Source organism: Oreochromis aureus, linkage group 13 (genome assembly GCF_013358895.1).
Source record: "Oreochromis aureus strain Israel breed Guangdong linkage group 13, ZZ_aureus, whole genome shotgun sequence".
NCBI classification, from domain to species: domain Eukaryota; kingdom Metazoa; phylum Chordata; class Actinopteri; order Cichliformes; family Cichlidae; genus Oreochromis; species Oreochromis aureus.
This window is the reverse complement of record NC_052954.1, coordinates 23,269,474-23,296,222: the sequence shown is the minus strand read 5'-3', so window position 1 is coordinate 23,296,222 and position 26,749 is coordinate 23,269,474. Positions and strand designations below refer to the sequence as shown.

The window sequence follows — 26,749 nt, the reverse complement described above, 5'->3', positions numbered from 1 at the left end:
ATTCCGACATCCTCCCCTCGCTTTCGAGGGGGCGGAGCGTGTAGATGTCACCTGGGACTTTGCACGCTAATCTGCAAGCTTGGGTTACATCTGTGTTTGCTAAGTGTTACCGAAGTCCTGTGAGGCCATTTCTGTCTCTGGCATTTCTTTAATTCGCTCTTGTGAATTTATATTAAGTTGTAAGCTTTCAAATAAAAAGTAAACTACAGCTTGTAGCCGCACGTGTGACGTCAGACTATAATTACCCATAGCTGAGCGTGCAGAGCTGTGCTAAATCTGTGGACGCTAACTTACTAGCCACAAAGCATACTACGTTTGCACACTATTATATCCTGTCTATTACTATCCACTTGTAGCCCTAATATGTTTTTTTGACTAGAAGCCGGGGTTATACTAGTTTATTCTAACGGCCCGGGTTTGTTACTCCTTGAACTCTTCTGGGTAAAAAGATTATTTTTTTTTTAACTTTGTTTTGAGGGTTTGGGCCTTTAAAGACCCCCCTTTTGTTTAGAATCTCCATTCTGAAAGGGAAATAGTGTTAAGTGTATTTTTACCAGTTGGCAAGACAAACTGAATCTTAAGTGTTAAACTTACAGGGAGCTGAGTGGACGTGCAAAATTTGCGATTTTACTCTTTCTTTTTTCTTAATAAAATGTACCGCTAATCTCTTAAAGTAATTCTGCCTCTGAGAAAACTGAGAAATGATTCAAACTGATGCAACGATTACTTGAATAACTACTTGTTACAACGAATGCAGAAGAACCTCTCTGAATGCACAATGCATTAAACCTTGAAGCAGGAGCAGAAGACCACATTTCTTCTGCAAGATTCGGGTACGGTGATGGTGGTGTAATGTGTGGAGATATTTTTTATATTTTTTGGCACACGTTGGGCCTCTTAGTAACAAGTGAGCATCATTTAAACAACAGCCTGCCTGAGTAATGTTGCTGACCATGTCCATCCCTTTATAACCACAGTGAACTAACTGTGGTCTTATCAGTGTACAAAGCTTAAATAATCTCAAACTGATTTCTTGAACATGACAGTGAGTTCACTCACTCACATGACTTCCTTTGAACTCTAATGGACTTTACTGAATCTATATTACCATGAACTGAAGCAGTTTAAAAGGCAACACAGTGTCCAACCTAGCAAGGTGTACCTGATAACCTAATGTCTGGGTTCATTATTCAACAGCTGACGTTCCCTAAACTATGTAAAAGCTTGGCCTGCCTTAGTAACACTCTGGATAAAGACATGCAACACAATTTAGCACACTCAAGTGTCAATGTGCTTTGAGGGCTCAGGTGGAGTAGCAAAGCACTATTTAACAACCAGTCCATTTGCTATTTACCATGTCAACTTGTTCCATTATCACAGTTAAGTAGTGGAAACTGAAAAATCAGAATGCAAGCCAGAAAGTGAAACAGTTTTTCTTACATGAGACTACATCCACATTTGTATGATGTGAACTCAAATAAACTAAAGGTTAAAGGTCATTACCTGAAACCCAAGGTAATGTGGATCCGAAAATGAAAGTTAAGATAAAGAACATAGTGGGTGTTTATGGTGGTACACATTTTAATTGTTTGAGCAAACACAAAGATGATCAGAGTGAGCATCATCAGCCTTAATTTTAGATACATTTAGAATCTTGAAGATGATCAAATGCAGCATTATGAGTGGGCTTCATCACATTTGTCATCCACCAGTCCTTATTTATCCAGAATACAACAAAGTTCTTTCCAACAGCTGTGCGGTTAAAATTTACAGAATACCAACAATAGCTAGTTAGTCAAAATCCATGCACATTAAAGACAACTGTTCATCAAATTCCAAGAAAAATACTTCTATTGTTCTTTTTCACTGTAATAAATGTTAGACAACCATAAATAACTTTATAAGTAAGTTACATGTCAGGAATGAAAGCCTTCCTCAGCTTGTTTTGATGTTACTAGACCCTGACGCCCTAAGAAAATAAATCATGGATGCAGTTTTTAGAGGAAGCGGTATGACTATAAAATTATGCATATCTCCAAGCTTTCATCTAAAATGAAATATTAATTATTATCTTATGTTTCTGCTTGTATTTAAATGAATACAAATAAAGGTAATGCAAAACAATAAAAGCTATTTGAAGGGTTTATTTCATTTCTTTTTTCTTCACATAAATGTGTTCTTCTAATTGAGAATTTTAAAAACAGATGTTGTTTTGCTTTTTTTGACACATACAGATAAAATCTTTCAAATGACATGGAGATTAAACAATTTAATTAACTATTTCTTGGACTCTGAAAAGTGCGCAGGGCTTATTGATCTCAGCAATCAAAGAGGCTTACTAAAGCTCAGCAGATCTGTACCGGAAAAACTACATAAACTGCTTAAGCAACATAAATCACCCACTGTGAACACTGCTGCAATGCAGAATCAACAGCACTAATCAGGGCTAAAAAAAAAAGTTTGCAATTAAATTGCTGCTCATGCAGGCTGAGACAGTGTCTCTTTAGAAAGCTAAGCAGCTGGCAGATGGAGTACAATGCTGGAATTCGGGTCTCTGTAATAGCTATGACACCATAATTTTAGAATAACACCTTCACTATGGAGAGCCCACTGCAGGAACTGGGGGATGAGGGCCATTTTCCTCAAACCATTTCACTGCCTTCAGAGAGACTTTAGAGACTTTTGGGCTTCGCCGCTGTTCTAATAACAGGTATTTTTCCCTGAATTTTTTGGTCTATAACTAGTGCCTATGCTTCTATTTTCTCTCCAGGCTGACATCTAAAAGTGTGGAAAGCTTCTGCTCATCATGGCAGGAACCCTGATTTGCTGCACAGCTCACTTCTCCATCTGGATTCTGTCTGAGTCCTTCCTTCTACAACCACCCCAGTGGCTCTCTGGTAAAATAACAGTGATTTGTTGGTGATTAATGCCTACTTTACTGCGAAGAAGTTCCTAATTTTGAATGACCTATTCTGTCAAGAGGAACTAGATTTTATGCTTCTCTCTGAGAAGCATGAGAACAACGTCTCAGATTTCTTAAAACTACATTCAACACACTTTTCATTTTTCTCTGCACCACAGATTTCTAGTTGAGGAGGTTGAACTGCCAAAAACTTTTAAAAATAGACATTTTTGTGTCAGTTGACTTTTTCAGCCTCTAGTTAGTCCATCAAGCTGATTATAATCAAAATTCTAGAAATTCACCTATTGTATGGTATTATAATATATAAGCAACCTGGTTCTGATGCATATTTTCCCTTGGACTTTAATTTTCTACCGTTAAAAGTAGGCAGAATTATGATAATCAGGCGTGTCAACATTCTTGCTGAACATATATCAAACACTACTACTACTACTAAAGAGTCCTTCAGCATTATAAACTCTTATTTTGGTTCCAAATGTTCTTTTGTCCATCTAATAAGTTCAGTATTTGAAATCTTGAATGTTGAACTTAGCCCAGAGGGGATATTTGATTCCTCTCTGAGCTTTGACTCAGATGTAAAATGTATTTCCCATTCTTGTTTCTTTCATTTAAATTACTTTTTTTAAATTGCTGATGGCTTCTGACTATTGACACATTCTAGTAAGCAAGCTCAAATTACTTCTATTTTACATTCTTTATAATGGTTCCCAAAATTAGAAATCGTTGAGCCCTAAATAGACATACTCTAGAGTATTTAATGTATCTTATACTATACTGCTTGCTCTCTCTGATATCTTAAAAAAAAGACAGGCCTTCTATTGAGAGTCTTATTGCTATTTACTTTAATTCTTCTATTATGTGCCTTAAATTGCTTTTAATATTTTTATACTGCTATTAACTGTACTTTATTGTATTTTTCTTGTGATTCATGCTATTTTTAAAAATTTATTTTAGTCTATTTTGTTGTATAGCGCTTCATTGCTCTTTGTCTGTGAACAGCAAATTAAACTTTTTGCTTACTTTCCATTCTGCCTCTCTGTCATGTCTCTCTACCTTTTTATTCTGTCTCGCAATCAACCCTGTCTCACTATTTCTATGACAGACAGACAAAGGGATGATTGAGAGATAGAAGCATGGCAGACAGACAGATTACAGAGTTAAACCATTTTCGCACAAGAATTTTGGCCACTGTCAGGAGAGTCAGTTCAGGATATTGTCTGAAGTTTTCTTTTGTCACGTGTAGCACAACGTGTGTCTGCTTCAGACATTCTCCCACTACTGGAAACACTGTCGGGTTTAGTTAAGGGAGCTTCAAGAATGCATGAGGCAGAACACATGACACCAACCAACTTTAGCTCCAGCAGCATTCACACACTTTTTGCAATCTTTGCACTGAGAAGCTGAAGCAGAATCCAGTTTATATCTGATTTTTTTGTCAGACAAGTGTACATACCTGTCTGTCGGGTGAACAAACGTTCTAGACTGTGAAAATGAATCTAGAGAAAGAAGCTAGACGTTAGATATAAGGACGCTGCGTACATTTAAAGGCCTTATGGATACAGTTAAATAGTTACTTCCTACTAACTTGATAATGAGCACGGAGCTGGTAAATGCATTTGGTGTTTTTAGGTTTTGTTTTTAATGTTGTTTTGTGACACAGTAACCGTTTACTGTTAAATATCTTCAAAGGAAAATGAAACTAAAGTACGTGACTGCTTTTTCTTTTCAAAAAAACGTATTTGTTTATCCATTAGTTTACACAGTAGAGTGGACACGTGGATTTACTGGCAAAGTCAGCTAGCATGTTTAAAGGTCCTTTTTCCTATGAGGCCTTCAATCCTCTCTCTGGATTACTGCCTACAAGGTGCCTGGAAAAAGAAAAACACTTTTCCTAACAGAACATATTTTTTACTTTAGTCAGAATCTAAATGGAAGGTTTTGAGGGTGTTAAAATCCAAACTTCACATTTGAATGAACTCAAAGGTGGATGCCATCTCCTCCTGGTATTCAAAGTTAAATACGTACAAGGCTGCAAAAAGTGCAGGAAGGTACATGCCCTCAAACATGGCCTCACCTTTAGTGCTGAGCATCCAGCGCCTGTTTCTGCTGAAAACACAATGCCAATACCTTTTAAACATGTTTTTTGAAATTAAAACTATATATTATAGAATTCTGAACTGAACTGATTCTTTTAAAATTAGGCTACACTCAAAATATGCAGGCTCAAAATGCTGGCATCAGTTAATGTAACAGGGCAGCCGTTTGCAGCTGGATTTACAGAGAGAAAGACCAAGACACAGTATGGCAGAAGCAAGAGGCATTTATTTGTCCACATATAGGCCATGACAGTCACCGGCATGTCAAGCCTTCTCACAGCACAAACAGTCACTCTCCTATTTAATGACAATTATCAGCCTTCTCAGCTGTTAAGGACTAAACCATTATTTTACTGTCAGGTGAGTTTTTCCAAATTCCAACCTTCCACCAACATTCTACAATACACCATTTTAATAAATAAATATATACATACATTGTACCATTTTCATATGATTAAATATTTTACATTTTACCAAAAGCCCAGTGCACAGAGATTTCCCACACTCCCTTAACCCATGGCCTCTCCCGGAACCTTTAAATGTTGTCTGGACCTCTAGAGAAACATTTGCCCAAGCACCCTTGAGAGGACACAGAAAAAACAGGTGAGTAATCACATCTCGACAGCAACTTTTTGCACCAACCTTTACCTCTGGACTTTGCAAACACATTTGCCTAACTTTACCTTAATAGTAGACCTTATTTGCTCCCAGTAACAATTCTTTCCTCCTCACAGAAAACTACCACACTTCTTGATGAGGAGCAGCTGTGCAGGACCTGGAACAAAAGGCTACCTGCTAATTATTAAAATACTCAATAAATATTTAATAAATAATGAAACCTCTTGTGTACAGATGTTATTGATGTGCAAATCTATGCTTAAAGTGTGATGCTAAATAAAGTGCTAGTTAAAGTGTTTTTAGTAAAGTGCAAAGGTGCTCCTATACAAGTTATAATTTTATTATGTAAAGACAATATAAAATATTAAAATGTTAAATTTAATAGAATCCGGTCAAATTGAGTTTATTTCATTGGCATGCCTTCAGTATATATCAAACATATGTTCCTTAATGATTTTTGATTTTGTGTATCAGGAACATGTGCAAACATGATAAACAGACAGACTGAAAAATAGATAAATATTCTATACAAATGTTTTGGTCCTGTTAACTCATGAGTGTCTGAGTATAAACCACTGTCTTGGTTTATACTTCCCAAGTTTAATGAGTTAGGGGCTCCCAGTTGTGTGCATCGGTACAACATCCTGCTGTGACACACCTCTGTCAAGGACACTCCCACCCCCCAAAACATCACATTCTTGTTGCTCTCTTCAAGATTATGGCTTTTGTGTCTATCCATTTAAAGTTGCTGAGGGTCTGAAATTCACACAAAATGACCTGAGAAGGAACAGAGGGCACAGTAAAGGTACAAAAAAAGAACAAAGGATATTATTCTTAAAAAGTGGAAGTTACACAGGTAAAACAAATCAAGTCACTTTGGCACACAATGCACCCGACCCCTACGGCGCCTCCTGCGGGTGGTGGGCCTGCGGGAGACTGGGCCCATGCCCCCTTTTCGGGCTGTGCCCGGCCGGGCCCCATGGATTAAGGCCCGGCCACCAGACGCTCATCCTCGGGCACCCTCCCCGGGCCTGGCTTCAGGGCGGGGCCCCGGTAACCCTATCCCGGGCAGGGTAAACTGTCCCCTCGATGTTTTTCTCATAAGGGTCTTCTGAATCGCTCTTTGTCTGGTCCCTCACCCAGGACCAATTTGCCATGGGAGACCCTACCAGGGGGCAAAAGCCCCCAGACAACATAGCCCCTGGGATCCCTGGGACACACAAACCCCTCCACCACAATAAGGTAGCGATTCACGGAGAGGGTCAGTTGAGTCGGGGATGAGCTCCTGCCCCAAGTTCAGACTCCAAGAGGAGTTCAAGTATCTTGGGGTCTTGTTTGCAAGTGATGGGAGAAGGGAGCCGGAGATCGACAGACGGATTGGTGCTGCGGCCGCAGTGATGCGGACGCTGCACCGGTCCGTCGTGGTGAAGAGGGAGCTGAGTGTAAAAGCGAAGCTCTCAATTTACCGGTCGATCCATGTCCCTACCCTCACCTATGGCCACAAGCTGTGGGTAGTGACCGAAAGAACGAGATCGCGGATACAAGCGGCGGAAATGAGCTTCCTCCGAAGGGTGTCTGGCCTCTCCCTTAGAGATAGGGTGAGAAGTTCAGCCATCTGGGAGGGGCTCAGAGTAGAGCCGCTGCTCCTCCACATCGAAAGGAGCCAGCTGAGGTGGTTCGGGCATCTGACAAGGATGCCTCCTGGGCGCCTCCCAGGTGAGGTGTTCCGGGCATGTCCCACCGGGAGGAGGCCCCGGGGCAGACCCAGGACACGCTGGAGAGATTATATCTCTCGGCTGGCCTGGGAACGCCTTGGTGTTCCCCCAGATAAGCCGGAGGAGGTGGCTTGGGAGAGGGAGGTCTGGGCTTCTCTGCTTAGGCTGCTGCCCCCGCGACCCGGCCCCGGATAAAGCGGAAGAAGATGGATGGATGGATGGATGGATGTTTAAAGTTACTGCTGTGCCCTCTTTCAAATGATTTTTCAGATAAGAAAAGAAGCCATTATATGCAGCAATGACTAATACTGCATAAAAAATTTCCAGTAAATCTAATTAAAACTATTTAGCTGCCCATGACCGGAAAGTCACACAAAACAACCATCAGATAAGAAACAGGGAATTTAATAATGGTGCAAAAATAACGAAAAAGGGCATTGCTCTTAAAAATATATGTTACACAGTCAAAAACAAAATAAACAGATAATTTATACAGGTATAGAGCTTGTCTTTTAAACAAAACACCAGTGCTGTTTGGAGTCTAACTGGCATGGCACTGACAGTGAAGTAATAAGAACATCTTTTTCCGCCTGGCAGCTGAAATCTAACTTAATAACAAGTTGCTGCTTTACAAGCAATAAATACAAGCACCAACTCAAATATAAGTAATAACTTTAGGTGTACTGCCTCTGTCTTATCTTGTCAACTGCACTTACTCAGACTGACAGCAGGACAGTCTTAAACCAATGACTGTCTAAGAGATGGATGATCTGGCTCCACCTTCTCCAATTGTACAAAAATGAAGGCAAGGTTTCCCGCTTACTGGAGCTGCGAGCCAAGACGGAGATATCAGTGGCTGGACTTGGTTTGGCTGGGAATCACTTTGAGTTTTTTCTCACAAACCTCTAAGCTAAACATGGACTGTTACACTCAGTGGACTTTAACTCTGTATTGTTAAATTAATTTAGGTTTTGGATTAGTTTAACTGCTAAGGAAACTTCTAGCTTGGTCTCAGTCTAGTGAGCTAACACCTATTAAATAGCTAGCAACGCCACACAGAGTGGATACATGCCAGTCACAGATGAAGTCAATGAAATGAATATAGAAATCAAGGAAAGACAGAGACCTGTGGGTGTGATCCATCCCTGTCCCTGCAAATCTAATATGTGAGTGTGTACCGAGCCATAAAACACCACAGATAGGACGTCCCGAATAAAATACATCCATTCAAATTCCACCAAGCCTCAGTTGAACGTATGCTGGCCAAAATCCAGAAGAACTTAATTTGAGTCCTTTGTTGTGAAATCAACCAAAGATCAGATAAAATTGAAAACATTTATGTATTTATTTATTTATTTAAAATTCTCTTTCACTGCTTGTGTAACAGATTCAAGCAGAGCACATTCATTAGAATTAAAAAATTAGATTCGGATGACATTTGTATTCTTATCTACTAATAATATTTTATTATTATATTAAAATGGCACAGGACTCAGTAGAATTGTCCTTCAGTGAGCTAGTTTTTACTTTCTTACTCCGAGTACATTTCAGAGCCTGTACTTTTTTGCTTTTGATTGAGTAAAGAAGTTGATTCAGTACTTCAAATTTTACGAGTATTTTCTTTTTTCAAGTATAATTTTTTTGTTATTTTCTGCCTTTTTCAGATAGCATAGTGTAGAGAAGACAGGAAGGTAGGGAAAGAGTGGGGAAGGGAACACAGAAAAGGGCCTCAGGCTAAACCATTTAGCCTTGTGGCATGTGGACTCCTGCTCAATCTGTGAGCAACACTGGGGCTCGCTGACACTGTTTTCCAGAGAACTGATTGTTCAGTAAGCAGTGACTTCATACCTGTTGATCTACAATTTGGAACCTCGTAATGTGAGTTACCATAGTGATCACATCCACTTTTGCAGTACAGAAAACTCAAGGTTAACCCTGAAATTACTTGAATAAGATTTTGTAGTGCAGTGTAGTCATTTGCTTTGACATCTCTGGTAGGATTTTGTTGGTCATTGTATCCTTCACCAAGGTACAAACCTACCTAATATCAGTGCCACTTGTTTTGCAGGACTTGTCTCAATTCTCTAAAGCTTGTCTTTCTTTCTCTAGTACAGCATCATTCTTACCAAGTGGGAACTCAGACTGTCATTATGTACATCCACATTCTGTTGCTCTCTGCACATGCAGTGTTGTTTCTATTAAGATGCTCAAAACGAGTTTTTATTTCTTTTTGAAGGGAGTGGCGTGCAATTTCATCAATCGAGCATAAACTGGCTTACTCAGAAAAGCTCTTTCAATACTGTTTGACAATTTTGTGAGCAGCAGCACAGCACTGTGCTTTGCTTTGCTTCGTTACCTAATTTCATCGACAAGGACGCAAATCATTTTCCAGTGATCGGGGCTGAGAAGTCTACTCCCATTTGCTACTGCACGGCATAATTCACTTGGTATTTGGCCCCAGGGAACCCGAAATGAGTCAGCCCACATAATGGCAGTGGCTGAACAAAAGGTTGGTGAGCTCATGTTGTCCGAGGTGACAGTGGAGGAGGACGAAGATGGCAATTTTGCACGAACATCAGCAGATGCATTTGTTCTGTAATTAATAAAAAAACAAAATAAAACACACCAATAAATACACTACAGACATTACAGTAATAAAAATCTAATATTTTAGGACATTTCTACCTTCATCGAATCCACAGAATACCACAGTAAACTGTCTTAAAGCAGCCTAGGAGCTTACAAATCTGAATGGACAGGAGTATATCTGAAGGGTCCACACCAGGAGCTTCCTCCACATACTTAAGATCGTCTGTGCATTCCACACCCCAAGATAGAAAGAATCCCAGGCGGCACTCTGGAAATAGCCATCTGTACCTCCTCCTCCAACGTTTAGGACATCCTTTTAGGTAAGAAAAGAGGGATGAAGACCAAGTACTGACAAGCCACACAGCTTGTACCTTTTTGCAGATGCCTCAGAAAGGCAACGAAGGCCCTGATCAGCCAGCATTAAAAAATAAAGCTCTCTAAGATAACTTGTACACCATCTCTCTGATGATAAGTCCATCGCTTGGATTTTTCCAAATACAGTTCCCTCGTCACATTTAAAAGGGCATAAGAAACATGTTTTTTTGTATGCAGTCCCTTTCATTTCTGCCTCATGTCTAACTTACTGTTCAACTGGGCAACAGCTTCTCCCATATCCTCACTGTAATGTGAAATAATCGTTTCCCTTATCAGCAACAAGGGAAGGAAACAGACTGCCAGCATTCAAGCAGGCTAGACGTAGCTGATGTTTTTCAGCAAGAGCAGAACACGAGTTTTTATAGTCGTGCTACTTTCTTGAACAACTGGCAGTTTAACACTGGCAGCAATCACAGAAAACACCATTTCTAAATAGCTTATCACTTCTACTATTTGTCTCTTATGGGTTGTTTCGCGCATCATTGCCTTGGTACCTGAAATAGCCTTCTGTTCAGATTCACTGTGAAGTGCTTCTTAACTTTAACGAGATGTTTGATCCATAAAGCCAAATCGCACACTTTCAAAGAACTCACGTAATATGTAGTATATTAGTATGATTTAGCAGTTAATCAAACTTTACCCCCTTTTCTCTGTTCCAAATTATTGACCTGGACACAAATGTGGGTGGGTCAATTTCATAAAACCTGCAAAAGAAGAAACTGTAGCTGAAAGTTTCAACACCGCAAGCTAGCGTGGCGAAAGTCATGTATTTTTTAAAACTCCTTTGAATAACAGGAGCAACAATTTTCCCTGCAATGTCAGATAAAACAGGGGCCAGATTTTTTTTAAGAACATGGCATTACCTGATTTTTCCAGGTAACTGTCTATATGTCCCATTGTCATTTCAGCGGAGGAAAACTCACACCAACCCTCAGAATGAAGGAGGACAGCCTCGTCAGTGCTCCCTTGACAAGTAACTGGGAATGATAGTTGCCATTAGACAAAACAGTAAAAGTCTTTTTTCACCATTTAAAAGGACAAGTGGACACTGCTGTGCCTTCTTTAAAGAGATTTTTTTAGATGTGAAGTCAATATGTGTAATAATCACTAATAGTGTACAAAGTCTTTCCAGTTATTCTACTTGGAAAAGTTTAGCTGCTGACGATCTAAAATTCACTAACTGTGTGAAAAAAATGAGCATAATAAGCGCCAAGATACAGTTTGCATTAATACGTCAAACATCAAAGACAGAAGAATCAGGTGTTATTAATCTCTGGCTATTTTCCACCACAAGTCTTTTATTCTGTCTTTCTGTCTCCCTCCCTGAGCCTGGTTCTGCCAGAGATTTCTTCCTGTTAAGAGGGATTTTTTTCCTTCCCACTGTCACCAAAGTGCTTGCTCATAGGAGGTCATATGATTGTTGGGTTTTTCTCTGTATGTATTATTGTAGGGTCTACCTTACAATATAAAGCACCTTGAGGCGACGGATGTTGTGATTTGGCGCTGTATAAATAAAACTGAATTGAATTGAATTGAAGCACCCCCATTTCACCACAGTTCTGTATTTTTCATATCACTTATCCATTAAAAACATTCAAAACAAAAAGATTGAATTATTTTGTTTTATAGTTTTTGCTTTATTCATGTCAGCCGTTAAAATATGTATATGAATAATTCTTAAAGTAATATTCTGTCAAGTGGCAAAAGGATTAAAAAGAATGGCTCTAAAACAGATTATAGGATACATCAGGTTTACAAATCCAGATGATATATAGATAGCTCAGTAGGTAGAGTGGTCGCCTCATGATTGGAAGGTCGGGGGTTCAAATCCACTGAACGGCTACCCTGAGGTACCCCTGAGCATGGTACAGCCCTATACACTGCTTCCCGGGCGCTGGATTGGTGGCTGCCCATTGCTTCACTGAGTGAATGCGTTAAATGAGTAATTTCCCCACGGGGATCGATAAAGTATACGTTAATAAATGACTTGTTTTACATCTTATGAGTTATGCCTCTTTTTCATTCAAACCCCAAAGATAAGGGAAGTTGGAAAAAATTAGAGTTTAAAGATTTCAAGAATCTGTTCCTTAAATCAGCGGTTGCACAGCAACTAACAAAGATGGCCTGTAGTTGTTTTATTTGTTTGCTTAAAAAAATATCAGTGATTTTTGGAGACGTTTACAAAGATTATTTTAAAAAGTAGAAATACACATCAGTCTTCAGATATATGTTTTAAATCTTTAATTGTACTATCTTTCTGGGTTGCAAGAGTAGAACAGTGTACACCTTTATTAATTATTGGTTCAATTAAAACACAGTCTTACTTATATAAAGAGCCTCATCTGAATAAAAAATGCTGCTGCAAGTTAAAATGGCTCTCTTTGTACCTGTATACTCTCAACATCCACTTGCTAGTACTGAGTTAAACCCCCTCTTGCCCTCAGAACCTCTTTTAATTCTTTATGGCATGGATTCAACACAGTACTGGAAACATTCCTCAGACATTTTGATCCATATTGACGTGACGGCATCACAAACTTCCTGCAGATTTGTCGGCTGCACATCCATGAACTGAATCTGCTGTTTCACCGCATCTCAAATGTGCTCTATTGGATTGAGATCGGAGGGCTGTGCAGGCCGTTTGAGTGCAGTGAATACATGTTCGTGTTCAAGAAATCAGTTTGAGATGATTTGAGCTTTGTGACATGGCGAATTGAGCTGCTGGAAGCAGCCATCAAAAGATGAGTGCACTGTGGTCATAGCACAGTGCTGTGGTCAGCAACAATACTGAGGTAGTGGTGGTGTTTAAGGGGCCTAAAGCGTGCCAAGAAAGTATGCCATATATCATTACACCACCAACAGCAGCCTGAACAACATCCTGCTGAAGGCAGGATTTTGTTTATGCCAAATTCTGACGCTACTATCAAAATGTTTCATTAGAAATTGAGACGCCTCAGAGTGGCAACTGCAAAACTGCTGCTCAGTGGGTATTTTCTCTTTTTCAGACCACTCTGTAAACCCCAGCAATGGGAAAACCCGACCAGATCAGCAGTTTCACATTCAAAGTCACTTAAATCAACTTGCTTCCCCATTCTGATGCTCAGTTTGAATTTCAACAGGATGTCATATGATGATTATAAGATATTTTGTTAACAAGCAGTTAACCTGCTAAAGTGGCCAGTTAATTTAAAAAACAAAACCAAACATTAACTTAACTTACATTTTATGGGTTGTGAACAGAGACTTAACCTCAGGCTTGATAATTGGTGCCAATTGTCTGCTGAGTGGGTTTAATTCGCTTTCCAGTCTTGGACTATACACATCCCAGACACGCTTTTATATATTCAGTTCTGAGCTTCCTTATCCAGTGTGAAGAAGTGAAGTGATGAGATTATCTATCATATTGACTTCAAGCTTTTTCTTTACTGGTGTAAACAGACGTGTGTGTCTTCTATCAGCTTTTCTTAAACCAGATATCAGCATCTAGTTCTCTTGATCTTGACCACTCAGTTTTTCTCTGTGCACCATACTGCTGATTGTTGAGTTCCTCCCTCTATGAACTCAATGTTTATTATCCAGTAGATAATGCTGTCATCTGCAAACCTTCTTTAATAAAAGGCAGTCCAGTAAACAACCAGCACTCACTGACAGCTTAACAGTAAACAGTAAGTAAAGTTTCTGTCATCGTCAACAAAGCTGCTAGTTTATAAGCTTAGTAAAAGCAGAAGTTGTGGCATTTATATTTTGTTGGACTGTAATAGTTAGCTCTCAACCCGAATGAACAAACTGTTTGAAATCATTTTGGGGAAGTATACTTTGGTAAGGAGTGGCTTTCCAAGAAAGGTGGCTGCAGAAAGGAATAAACCCCTGTGCCCTCGTCAAATTTACCAGACTATGGACACTTTTGTCAAAAATGCTATTAAATCATCATACATAAATAATATTTTCAGCTTTTTTTCATAAATCTCTTCAGACTGTTGCTTTTGTGAATTCTCTTTAGTGCAAAATGGTATGAGCCACCGCACAAACCAAAGCTAAACCAAAAGACAACAACGCATTTTTAATTACAGTTTTAGTCATTTATGCTACGTTTTACTTATTCACGTTTTTGTGTTGTGCTTTCCCTTAAATTAAAATATTCAGTGATTTCTCAGTAAAAGAGGCTTTTGTCCTGAGACTGTTTCATTAAATATTTTAAGAGGAAAATGACTCAGAAAGCAATTTTAAAACTTAAAGAACTCACAAATCATGATCCTTGTTCAAACGAAAAAAAAGGCAGATAATTAATTTAAATATATATGTATCTATAAAAATAACCAGTTTACATGTAGCCCTGTATATTTTTAATGGCGGTGACATAATGAAATTGTTGTTTTCCTTTCTAACCACTAGAGAGCAGCCTTTGCTATGTTATTGCGTTTGACCGGTCATATTTTTAAAGGTATTCTTCTTCTGCATATATTCTCTCTCTTTTCTCTTTGGGTGTGGGTGAGCGTGTGTGTCTGAAACACAAAGGGAATTTCAGCTTGAGACAATAGTGTGACCATATGGTCTCCCTGGCTTGTAAATCATCCTGTGGTCCAGTGCCAGCTTCAATGAAAACTACTCCACCTTCCTAAATTCTCTCTCTCTCAGATCTTCTTTACGAAAACATTCAAGTGCACATGGTCTTAAACTAATACTGACTTCAGATACCTGTTCACTTCACTGCAATCAAAAGCGGGCTGATGTGAAAGAGACGCAGAGAGGTAAGGAGAAGGAGAGCAGGGGAGCTGGATGAAGGGGGGGAATGCAAAGAAAAGATATTAAATCAAATAAAAGAAAACATAAAGCCGGCTGCAAAAATACTCACCCTCAGAGGAGGAGACAGAACAAGGCAACGAAGGAGAACGCTAACGAGGGAATAACAACAGAAGGAAGGAGTGACAGAGGCCCTGGTAAGATGTTTTTCCTCAAGCAGTCAGGGGATAGAAAATGACTTGTTATTCTGCAATAACTTCCTCAACTGAAAGCTGAATGTTCTCTCAGTGTAATTCAACCCTCTGCTTCCTCTCTGATGGAAAATCATTTTCTTTGGTGCTTAAAACTCAATGAGCTGCATTGTTTCCCGCTACATTATGAGAATGACTGGAAACAGGGTAAAAGTCAGTAAATTACAGCACCGCAGAAAGAACAATTAGATTCAAATGCACTGATTAGCAGCAAGTTCTGGATAAACTGATCATTTTCTGCAACATTTATCTCTATTCGATTTTAACTCAATATGAGGAAATGTAAAGGAAGATCCTGGAAACATAAAATATGTCGATTTGTCATTTTCCTCTTACAGCCCCACTGGGTGGCTCAACCATGAAGCTGAACATCATTTGTAGCTTGTTTCTGCTCCTGGGTGTTCAAACAGTAAAGGTATGTTTAACTTAATCTGGCTAATTTTGGCTTTTCACAAAAAAAATGGTTAAAAAAAACAAAAACAACAAAACAAATATGGTCGATGTAAATATTACTAATGAGTGCACAGTAAAAACATTTGAAATTATGTTCTCCTGACTTTTTTTCTGTTCCATTCATCAGTCTGTTTTGTCACAAGTGTTAAAAAGAGAATTTCCAAGTTATGGAATGTGGCTCCAATATTTTGGTCACCTGTTTCACATTTGATCTGGGAAGAATTTAGGGGCAGATGTGGACCTGGCTGAGACTACAAAGTTTGGAAATATCAGTATGGGATTGAGGTGTCGTGTGAGGGCAGATTGATGTAGAACGGATGCCCATTTTTATTTTGGGTTTATGATGTGTGTTCTTTACAGTACAATGATGCCAAGAAGCTGACTTTTTTAATGGTACAGAATATTAGTTTAAAATGAGCCAGGGGGTTTTAATGAAAAGGAAATTTATGCCAGAGTTCGGTGCTGCCATCAATGATTTTGGCTGTAGATAAAACATATATGCCCGCCTTTTTTGTCTATTAGAAAACTGTGTGTGTGTTTCAGGGAGGCAGAGCCCAGCGCAAACAGAGACAAGCTGAAGAGAGCCTGAGACCTTACATTGGCAGAGTTAAACCAGGTAAGAGGAATGCCACATTTGACTGCATGCAAGTCCCATACACATTCCTCTTTTTCTAAATGTGCAGAACTAGAAAGTGATCAAAATACATTAACATTTTCACATACCTGGTTCATAATTCGAGTCACCATCCAGAACTGGCAGGAACTGTCACGGATGCATGATACACATAGACACGATGAAAGCTATTAAGCATATATTAACATAAAGAAACTATAGCCAGAAATTCATGAAATTCTGAAGGCAAAATAGGGTCCTAACCTACTAATATCAAGTTGAAACTAATAAAATGGCTGGTGAGTGTCGATGTAAAACTAAAAACTAAGCTAACACAAGGTTGTTTTTCTATTTCTGTTTCAGAAAAGCTTTGTGAGCTGCTGAAATGCCATACTCCAGTGGGGTCTTGGTGCCAGGTAGTTCAAGAAAACGGAATTCTCATCCCCAAGTGTGTTTGTCCTCAGTCCTGTCCTCGGTAAACAACATTTGGTTCTTTAATCATTTTCAGCCTTTAAAATCTTTTGTCTTTACATGAAGTTTATACTTATATGGGATTCACAAATATATGTAACTTTTGGAAAGACATGTTAAGATAAAGCAGTAATCTGGCACATTGTACACTACATTCTCACATGTGAATTTTGTCTGTGGGCACTCGCTCATGGAATCAGGCAGAGGGCACCAGTGTGCAGTGTTGTGGGAAAGACCTATGAGAATGAGTGTTGGCTTCATAAAGATGCCTGCAGAAAGAGGCGCCGCACCGGACTCGCTCACACAGGACCCTGTCTGGGTAAACACGCATAGCATTAGAATTTACACACTGTTTCCACTGTGTATCACAGTCTTCCAAATTGGCTCTGATGTGCCTTATGATCAGTCCCCAAGGGTAAATGCACCGAGGAGGAGTTAGGCCAGTTTCCATATCGTCTCCTGGACTGGTTTCTGCTCTTGAGTCGTATGGGGGAATCCTACGCACCTGCTGCCCCGCCCCAGAGCTGCCTGAGCCACACCCAGAGGACACAGCTGGCACAAGTAACTCATACTTCACACTTAAAGTGAGCCCGTTCAGCAGGCTAACAGGGATAAGAAGATAACTGTGAAGTAGTAAACATAATTCATGATCTATGATGACCTCAGCCAGTGTTGATGGAAATAAATAAATTTCCATAAAGTGCTAAAGAAACTATAGCCAGAAGGCAAATACTCAAAGGGATCATTTTCCCTTTCACTGTAACCAAACACTGAACATAAAGCTGTTTTTCATGATAGACACCATCTTTGTGCTAGATACAAACTGCCCTCCATGGGTCTGGTGACTGATCGATGTTAACAACCTACCATAAGTGGTAAGTTCTTATGTTGCTTGTGGTGTGGTTGTCCACAGACTGGGACAGGGGCTCTTAAGACACTGCGTATAAACAGTATTTGGTCAATATTCACTAAATTATTCAATAACATGGTGAATAGGGGGATAACTTAATATCCTCTGTGCATTTTCTTGACCTCCTGGCCTCAAATGAATTAAGTGAAAGCTCAATGCATTATTTCTATGATACAAAAACAGATATAGAGTGTTTTGGAATAGTGTTACATCATAAAATTCCAGCATTATGGATTTTTCAGCAATGCTGATTCTAGCATGAGAGAAATAGAACTGCAGCCTACTGTAACACTGTAACAGCAACAGTGCGAGTGAACAGGTGAAGCATTTACCGTGTTTCCATTTCCTGTTTAGCTTGGTAGCATGCTAACAGTCTTATGATGGGATGATGGGAGTAAGACAACAGGTCTTTTATATAAACAAAAGCAACAGATGAACAGTTGAGGAATCATTTAAATCATCTTGAATGGCAATCCATTTCATAGATGTTGAGGTATTTCAGTGGGCACTATGAAATGTTAAAAAATAAAATAATATGGGTTTTTTTAAGTTAATATTCCGGCAGCTGGGGCACCAGAAAAATATCACCACACTATATATATATATATATAAATTCACCATATATATATATATATATATATATATATATATATATATATATATATATATATATATAGATAGATAGATAGATATATAGATATATATATATATATATATATATATTTCTGTGATATATAAATATAGATAAAATTTATGTATTTTTATAGATAGAGAGATAGATAGATCATTATGAGACTTTAATGAGAATTTCTGTGGTATAAAACTGCATTAAAATTCCAAAACTGTAAAGACTGTCATTATGAGATTAATGAGAACAAACAAATCACAACAAAATTTAAAGAAACTAAACTTAACAAACTGTCATTTGGTACCACTTCCGTTAAATCATATTTAGATATATATTTACACTATTAAACCAAGATTTAAAAGTTTAATCTATTAAATAAACACTGGATATTTATGAAATTATTTTAAATTTTGGGCTGTATTTTTGCAGTCTTTTTACGCCCTTACACATTTTTTAAAAATTAAAAAAATAAGAAAGATTTTTACACGTTTTTCATGTTATTTTTGTTCAGCATGTTAAATCACCTTTAATTTTATATTTTTTTTGTTTCACCAGAATTTTCATGTCATTTCGTGTATTTAAAATAACAGGAAAATTCAGTAAGATTTATCAGAAATGTTCTGTTAAATTACAGCATTTTTGGGTTTATTGATTGATTAATTTGTTTCTTTTTGTGTCTTTTATGTTTTCGGAGCATGTATCATAGATGCATGGGATTTTAGGGTTTGAAAAGTAAAATGCAATGTAAAAGTACCTTCTTTCTAACTTTCTAATTACCTTCACTAACTAGTGTGTGATGTCACAATGGCTCTGTCCATCTTTTTATACAGTCCTTGACCAAAACCACCATTGGGATAGGCTTAATTTCCTAGTTAACATCACCCATGATCGCTGGGAGCATTTATTGTATTTATGTGATATGACACAGAAACAGAAAAAACAAGTATTAAGTTGAGTAGTGTGCTTTCTCTCTCTCTATCTTTAGAAAAGATTTACCCTGTTGGACAGAAATAAAGATGGCAAGTTGAGCCGCAGGGACCTGAAGAAGCTGCATTATAAGAGGATGCCTTTGGAGCACTGTGCTACACCATTTTTTCAGTCAGTCCTGCCTTCACCGGCCTTGCTGCATCACATGATGATTAACTTTCTTGTCTGATATTTAAATATATTAAATATTGGCCAGTTTATTGGGCCAATTGTTTAATCTCACAAGTTGTGTGTTACATGCATGTACTGGAAGCCAGCCGATGATAGTAAAACATCTGGCCAATTTGATAAGTATCACAATATTAAATATGGCCATTTTAATGAGTTGATGAAGTCTTACTCAAGACCACTGCTATTTCCTATGTCCATATTTCATCACCTCATGTGACACAAGAGGTGTGTTGGCCTAATTGAAATCTTCTGTCTTTTGCAATATGCTATTGTTTGGCTAATTACAGAAATACAGAGGGTTAAAAATGTGACACCGAGATGCAATTCGCCCCCGCTCTGACCAAGCTGCACCTCCCACCATGCTGTTCTCTCTGCACGCCATCTATCCATTCATTTCCATGCCAATCCTGTATCCTCCTCCCTTTCGATCTCATGACCACACCATCTCTCCATTATCATACTCCTCCTCCATGCCGAAGCATTTCCTCATCTTATCTGTGCTTCCTGTTTTTCTCACATCTCTGATACAAATGCATTTATCCTCAGCCTCCCTTTCTGTCAGCCTGTTATTCATTTTCACTCTTCCCTCATTCTTACTTCCTTCCATCTCCTTTTTCTTCTCCCATCCGTATTCCCACCCAACCCCCCTTTTCTCTGCCAGTCTGCAATGACAAGTTTTGTGGGAGCAGGGCTGGCTGTGTCAATGTCAAGCCATTCCCAGCAATGATAATGTTTATTACCAACTGTGCCTCCCGCTGCCCATGGATTAACACAAATTGAAGGAGTACCCTTCAGAGATAATGCTGCACTGTGAACTGAAAGACAATGGCTGCTGAAGAGCCCCAGTGCAGTTCCTTTGTACACCTATAGATATTTAAACTATAAACTACATCCCTGTATCCTTGTGTATGTGACTGAATATAGGACGTGTTTCTGTAAATCATCTGTTTTCTTCTGTGCTATGTTTGCAGGTCATGTGATCGTAACAGGAACAGGAAGGTGACCCTCAATGAGTGGACAGCATGTTTGGTGGATCGTTCTGAGGCCTGGTTCTATCAATTAATGTGTCAGTAACAAGTTCTTACCTACATTTTGCCGTAATTCATCATAGTCACACACAGCGGTTTAATTAGACTACAGATTAAATTTCTTTATCTGTAATCAAAAGTCCAAGTTAAAATCTGCAAACTCTGTTTTATGCTGTTGATGAAGAGCAAAGATGCTCCATAATTATTCTACAGCCTGCTTCCAGTTTTTATCTAAAATTACATCTAAATTATGACTATTGTGCTTTTCATGAAGCCTTTCCATAAAGCTGGTGGACTGCCTGAAACATGGTCAAAATACACGCACAGGAGAGAAAATATCACTCCCACCACTGCTGGAGGAGGGACCAGAATAGTAATAAGACAGATTAAATGATTAAGGTTTAAATGTGCATTCTTTGTATCTGAAATGTTAAGATGAGAGTTTTTTTTTTCTTGAATTTAAATGTCTAAATTTGAAGAATTTTAATTTGGAAAAATGTAATGCAGCTTGCAGATTTTTTTAGAAGATTCAGATTCACAATAAATAAATTAAATGCTAGCATGACAGTTTGAGGTTCATTGTTTACCAGCTGCAGTTCTCACATTTTCTATCAAACACAGATTATTTCAGAGCTATTTTCTTTTAAATATTTTATCCTTTTTTCCTGTCAAAACAGCCAGTTGTCTGCAGGGGGTTTATTTGTCTGCGTCACTGCTATTTCAGAACCTAAATTCTTTATTTTTGTTTTACCCACAGCGATGAGAATGGGTTCTCTGAAGTTGTGTCCTACAATCAAAAGGAACTACCTCTGACACGTCTACTTCTTTTGTACTGTTAGGAACTTGCAGGCCATATCATGACAGTTACTTGATTTTAAAGCTGATATTAAAGGATGACATCGCTACACACACTGACTTAGTCATTGATTTTACCTCTTCATTTATGATGTCGTGAAATCTGATGGTCTGCTGGGTGCCCGTGGGTTTTTATGTGTGCTCAAAGGGGACAATTAAAGGTCTAGACAGGCTGAATGCTAATCATATTCGTTGTTAATTACATTTGCTGACATCTGTAAAACTGTTAAAAAACACACACACACACACATATCGGAGACAAATTACACAGGATGCTTTGGATAACCAATTAAAAGGAGGATGGCACAGACAGACAGTGTGATATGCAGAGAATGTCAAAGTAGATGGGGAAAAAAACATGGGGAGAAGAAACACTTAGTGGGGGAAGACGTGACCAGAAAAGAGACAAAGAGTTAATAAAAGAGTGAAAGGTAGAAGTAGTGAAAAGTGTCATAATGCAATGGAGGAGAGCGAAGGCAAAGTGACTGAAGAAAGGAGAGAGCACCGCAAAGTGTGTTTGCAAAAGACGGGAGGAGGTAATGCACTGTAAATGGGAGTTGAGAGTAATGGAGTAATGCATAAAAAATGGATCAGAAATGAGGGAAAGACTGAGAACGGGGAGTGAGGGGGGGGATGGCTGAGAAGGCAGGAGGAACTGAGGAGACGGCGAAATGCAAAACATTTTCTTTGGAGCCAGGCCTGTAAATAGCATCTTGGAGCATGATGCGGAATGTTTGAAATACTTGACCTCTGCTAAGGTCAAAAAAACTTGCATAATGCAAGCTTCCTGACTTTTTGTGCCTGTGTACCATTTATAATACATGCTGCTTCTAAAACTCTTGTTGCATCTTGTTTGTTTGCCACTATTTTATGTGCAAATCTGTGAGAAGTTGCACATGTATGTGTTGGTGCTTCTAGATCAATAGGAGGGTGTGTGTGTGTGTGTGTGTGTGTGTGTGTGTGTGTGTGTGTGTGTGTGTGTGTGTGTGTGTGTGTGTGTGTGTGTGTGTGTGGCCTAGGGTGGGCTCTTTGACATGACTGGATTCTCTAGACTAATTAGCCTTTAAATTTACCATGCCTGAAGGATGAAGAGGAGAAAGACAGACACTGAAAAGGAGATGAAGAAAGGCGGAGAGATTTCGCTACCCAATATGAGATGCAGATTCAGTGCAGACATGGGGCAAACGAGGACTACAGACTGCTTGCAGTAGATGTTTTCCAAAAAGTAAAGTGCATCATCATAAATATCAAAACAAGATGTTTTCATTCCATCCGATTTTTCACTCAAAACTTTTGATTAAATGAAGTGGACCACTGGAGGGATGCAGTTTTCCTTGGCATATAGACGGAAAAACAAGTCTGAGCTGGGAGGAGAAGAAGCATGAAGAAAGAACAAAAGCAAAGAGATTAACTGCACTGAATAGAAGAGAAACTATCTGCTAATTGTGAGTGACCTGCGGAACGGTGAGTTGTTGGTCCAGGCTGTTCACTTTGTGGAAACAAAAAAAATGAGTATAGTTCCCAGCTTCCACCAGTAAACATCTCTTCATTCTCTCCCTTCTTCCCCAGGGACGAGTCTCTTTATCCAAAACGAAACACATAATATGAGCTGCTGGGGCCACCCCTGAAGGTCCATCATAGCCTGCACACCTCCTCCGCCTCCTCGCCAATGTTCTTTCTTTGTCTTCATACCCCCTCCTCTGCTAATAGATTCCCTCTCATTACCTCTGGACCACCATCTCCACCTCCTTCCATCCCCCATCCAAACACAGAAAGGGCAGTTGCAGATTGACCCACCTAATCCTACTTTACCTTCTTCTCACACCAGCCACCGCAGCCATAAACGCACACCATCCACCTCCACTCCTACTGTCCTCGCCCCTCCTGTCTCATTTCATTTGGATATTAGAGATATCCGTGAGCCACCCACCTCTCTAACCATGTCCTCTCACCCTCATCCTTCTCCTCCTCCTCCTTTGGATGCTGATCAGTGATTTGATCTGTGATGGCTTGCTTGCATCTCTTTCGCTTTTTGTCTCTCGCACACACATTTACACACACTCCCATGGGACTCTGACAGCATAGGAGCAGATGGGCGGCTGGTGATGACATGTTGTTAAAAATAAAGATTCCTGTTAACCCGTTGTCGGCTTGCACAGCCTCTGTCCCTCCCTCATGTCCCCCCATTTCATCTCATCTCTCCTGTCAATCTCTCTCTATCGCTTTTCACACTCCGAATCCCTAATTCTTCCTTTTAGTTTAGTTTGTAACAAACAGGATGGGATTCAAAGGCTACAACACCAACTAACTTTGGCACTGAAAGCATGCAGCTCAAGACCCCCCGACCCCCAGAACATGATATTTAATACATGGCTGCCATAAAGACGTCCCCCCTGCATTATGCATGACTTGTAAGCACACATCAATAATAGATGAAAAGGCCAGTTTTGCAGTTTCTTTTCATGCAATTATGCCAAATGAAATTTTTATTCTCACTTTCTGTTGCTTTTTCTGCGAGTGGAGTTTGTCCTGTGACGATTTCGTGATAAATTATTAAAAGGCAACACAAGGGGGTGGGAGGGATCAAAAGAAAAATTCAGGCCGGTCACGATGGCAGTGAAACAGAGAGAGGATGTGTGTGTGTGTGTGTGTGTGTGTGTGTGTGTGTGTGTGTGGGAGAGCTTGTGTCACCCAAGCCTGTTCATCCATTCCAGGTCTGACAGATGTCCTACAGATGTCCATAGTCTGAGGAAAACAGACTACAGCATGATTCTCAAATCAAATTCTTCACCAAAACAGCATAAAAGTTGTTAGAACACAGCTCATACACAATGTTGGAGAGTATGCATTCATTAATCTCTCTAAGGTTAATCACCATCCAACCTTCAAAAGAAGCCGCCATATCGTGCTCTGCCAGATTGCCGACTTTCAAAACTGCAAAGTGGGCCAGCTTATGGAGAATGATACAGAGAGAAAGACTGGTGCCTTTGAAAGAGAGTCCAGTCACTCAAAGGGTCCTTACTTTAAAAAAAAAAAAACGAAAAAAAAGACCAGTTGTGGCCACTGAAGTGATACATTTATTAATAGCGTTCATGTGCCACATTTTTTATTCCACTTTGAAGTGATGTTGGAGGCAAAAAGAGGCAGAAGGAGACAGAGAGGAAGGGAGAGAGCGGGTCTCTCGGATTCTAGCCTGCGGTCACACAATATTCCCTCTGGGTGGAGTGGGTCCCATTCAGAGCGACCTCAATAGCCCTACACTGAAGTACCTATAGTGAGTGAGTGAGAAAAGGCCCCATCAGAAAATGGAAAAAGGGGAGTTAACACACAGCTCTCTCTATTTTCTGATGATATTGATTAAAGAGCTCAGAGAGACCAGGGTGCCATTGTGTGGAGATAAGAAATCTGGGTGGGGTTGGAGAGCCACTGAGTCTACTGAGACCTGCACTTGACCTGTGGGTGGAGGACAAGAAGCCTCCAATATGGCTGTCTCATATAGCCTACAGAATAAATATGTCTCTGTCTGGGCTTTGAGTTTACTGCATGTAACTGTTAAACCAACTCTGAAACTAACAAACTAAGAAAGTGCTGACACCAACAGTCAAAATACAAGTACAAATAGATGACTGATGTCAGCTATTTAAAGCTGGGAACTGATAGGAACTTATGTTTTTTTTTTACACATTAATGTTTCAGTTGGTATCAATCCACCTCTTCTTTCTGGGGATGACATGATGCCATTAGCTAAACAGGAAGAGTACCAAATGGGGCAAAAGGATGGACAAGTTACTGCCTATAAAGTATTTCTTCGTTAATAATGTCCATAATGCATCAATTAGCAGTTTAAAAGAAAAGAACACAAGAAAGGGTGTGTTTATTCGTTCATTTTGTGTGCCGGTGAGATATTTTTTAAGGAGAAACAGGCCAGCAGTTTGCCTGCTTCCCATTTTTGTGTTGATGCAGACATGCAATAGCCTCTCATATGAATCTATTTAAGGAGGATGAAGTTAACTCCATGGGTAAGCATGAATTACACTAAGAAATATGTAGTCTAGTGTGCAATGTGCAACCATATGTGGATGGAAGGGTGCAGAACTAAATATTCAGGTAAATCTAACAAGTCGGCATGCATGACACACACCTATAAGGATAATGCACTTGACTTTTACTCACTAAATCTGAAGCGCAGACTTGGTCAGCTCAACTATACCCACAGAAAGCCATATTTTCTGTCAGATAATTACATTAATAGTTTTGCAAGGCACTAACAACACAAGTTTGATTTAGACGTCCATTTAAGTTACCAGCAGACAGAAACTGGCTGCAGCTACCTGCCATTTAAACTAGCCACAAGCGTAATAGTAACAATCTTAAGTTCCATAAAGTTTAAATCAGCCAGGTTAAAAACAAATCGCTGACAGTGTAGTTGTAGCTACAGAGAGAAATATCAATAAAATTGACCATTTTAACATGAAATTTCAGTGCGATTTGCTAACTTCTGGAGCCAGCCTCACCTTCATTTTTCAAACTTTGAGGTTGAATCATTTCAGATAGGTATATAATAACAATTAGCAACCAAATTAGGCATTTTTTGGTATATATTCTGTGGTTTGATGTGTCCTTTAATCTGATCATTTCCTTTAATTATAAGAAAATGTCACATTAAAATCAGTTTTTTGAATCTGAAGCCTATTAGCATTCTAAAATTTAATGAAACTCCACAAAATAAATATGAAAATAAAGTTTAAAACCTTATCTCTGAGTAGTACAGCATAACAAAGGATATCGTAAAGTAATTCAACCAATGAACCAAGAGCTACTGCAGCTCTTTAAATAATGAAAATATGGCAGAAAGTGCTGAAATGATTTTATTTGCTATGCAAGAAACATGTCTGAAGTCCCTTTTCACTTTTTTATTTAACATTTAATATAAACATGCACACTAAATATTTGCATAAATCTATTAAAGGACTGATAAGCTGCTCTACTGTTTAAATATGTTCATTTAGAGGCAGACTAACCACCTGACTGAACAAGCGATAAGGGCACAAAGACAGTGTAACCTCTAACATGCTGTCTGAAATCATCTCCTAATGCAGATGTTATCAGACCAGCCAGAGACTGGCGTGTATTGTGAATGCACTTAACTTTTACATCACCTCCCTATTCCCTAACGCTGCTCTTGACAACACATTCTCTCTCTCTCTCTTTCTCTCTCTCTCTCTCTTCTCATCACCACCCCCATTCAGCGACCTCACCGTCATCCCCCTCACACTCACCCACTCGCTCCCTCACTCTCAGATTGCACATACAGATATACAAACAC

At 39.2% G+C, this 26,749-nt stretch overlaps 1 protein-coding gene across 5 annotated transcripts; it reads left to right on the top strand.

Annotated features, from left to right (window-relative positions):
- Nucleotides 1-17: 17 nt before the first annotated feature.
- LOC120443276 (SPARC-like protein 1) lies at nucleotides 18-22,529 on the top strand. Of its 5 annotated transcripts, none has more exons than XM_039621575.1 (10): nucleotides 18-119; nucleotides 2,771-2,897; nucleotides 15,646-15,722; nucleotides 16,304-16,376; nucleotides 16,737-16,848; nucleotides 17,045-17,163; nucleotides 17,251-17,405; nucleotides 19,368-19,480; nucleotides 20,512-20,606; nucleotides 21,326-21,459. In XM_039621575.1, exons 2-10 carry the CDS (start codon nucleotides 2,807-2,809, stop codon nucleotides 21,379-21,381), a joined length of 891 nt encoding a protein of 296 aa, XP_039477509.1. In that variant the 5' UTR covers nucleotides 18-119; nucleotides 2,771-2,806; the 3' UTR covers nucleotides 21,382-21,459. The 5 variants fall into 5 exon arrangements, with proteins under 5 accessions (XP_039477509.1, XP_039477510.1, XP_039477508.1 ...); XM_039621576.1 differs by lacking the exons at nucleotides 18-119; nucleotides 2,771-2,897 and adding exons at nucleotides 14,783-15,064; nucleotides 15,175-15,253; XM_039621574.1 differs by lacking the exons at nucleotides 18-119; nucleotides 2,771-2,897; nucleotides 21,326-21,459 and adding exons at nucleotides 14,783-15,253; nucleotides 22,508-22,529.
- Nucleotides 22,530-26,749: the final 4,220 nt, after the last annotated feature.

Coding starts and splice junctions, on each gene's coding strand:
- LOC120443276 (XM_039621573.1), top strand. CDS start 15,106: ATGCAAAGAAAAGATATTAAATCAAATAAAAGAAAACATAAAGCCGGC. Junction 16,377..16,736: donor CATTGGCAGAGTTAAACCAG/GTAAGAGGAATG, acceptor TTTCTGTTTCAG/AAAAGCTTTGTGAGCTGCTG. Junction 17,164..17,250: donor TCACACAGGACCCTGTCTGG/GTAAACACGCAT, acceptor CCTTATGATCAG/TCCCCAAGGGTAAATGCACC.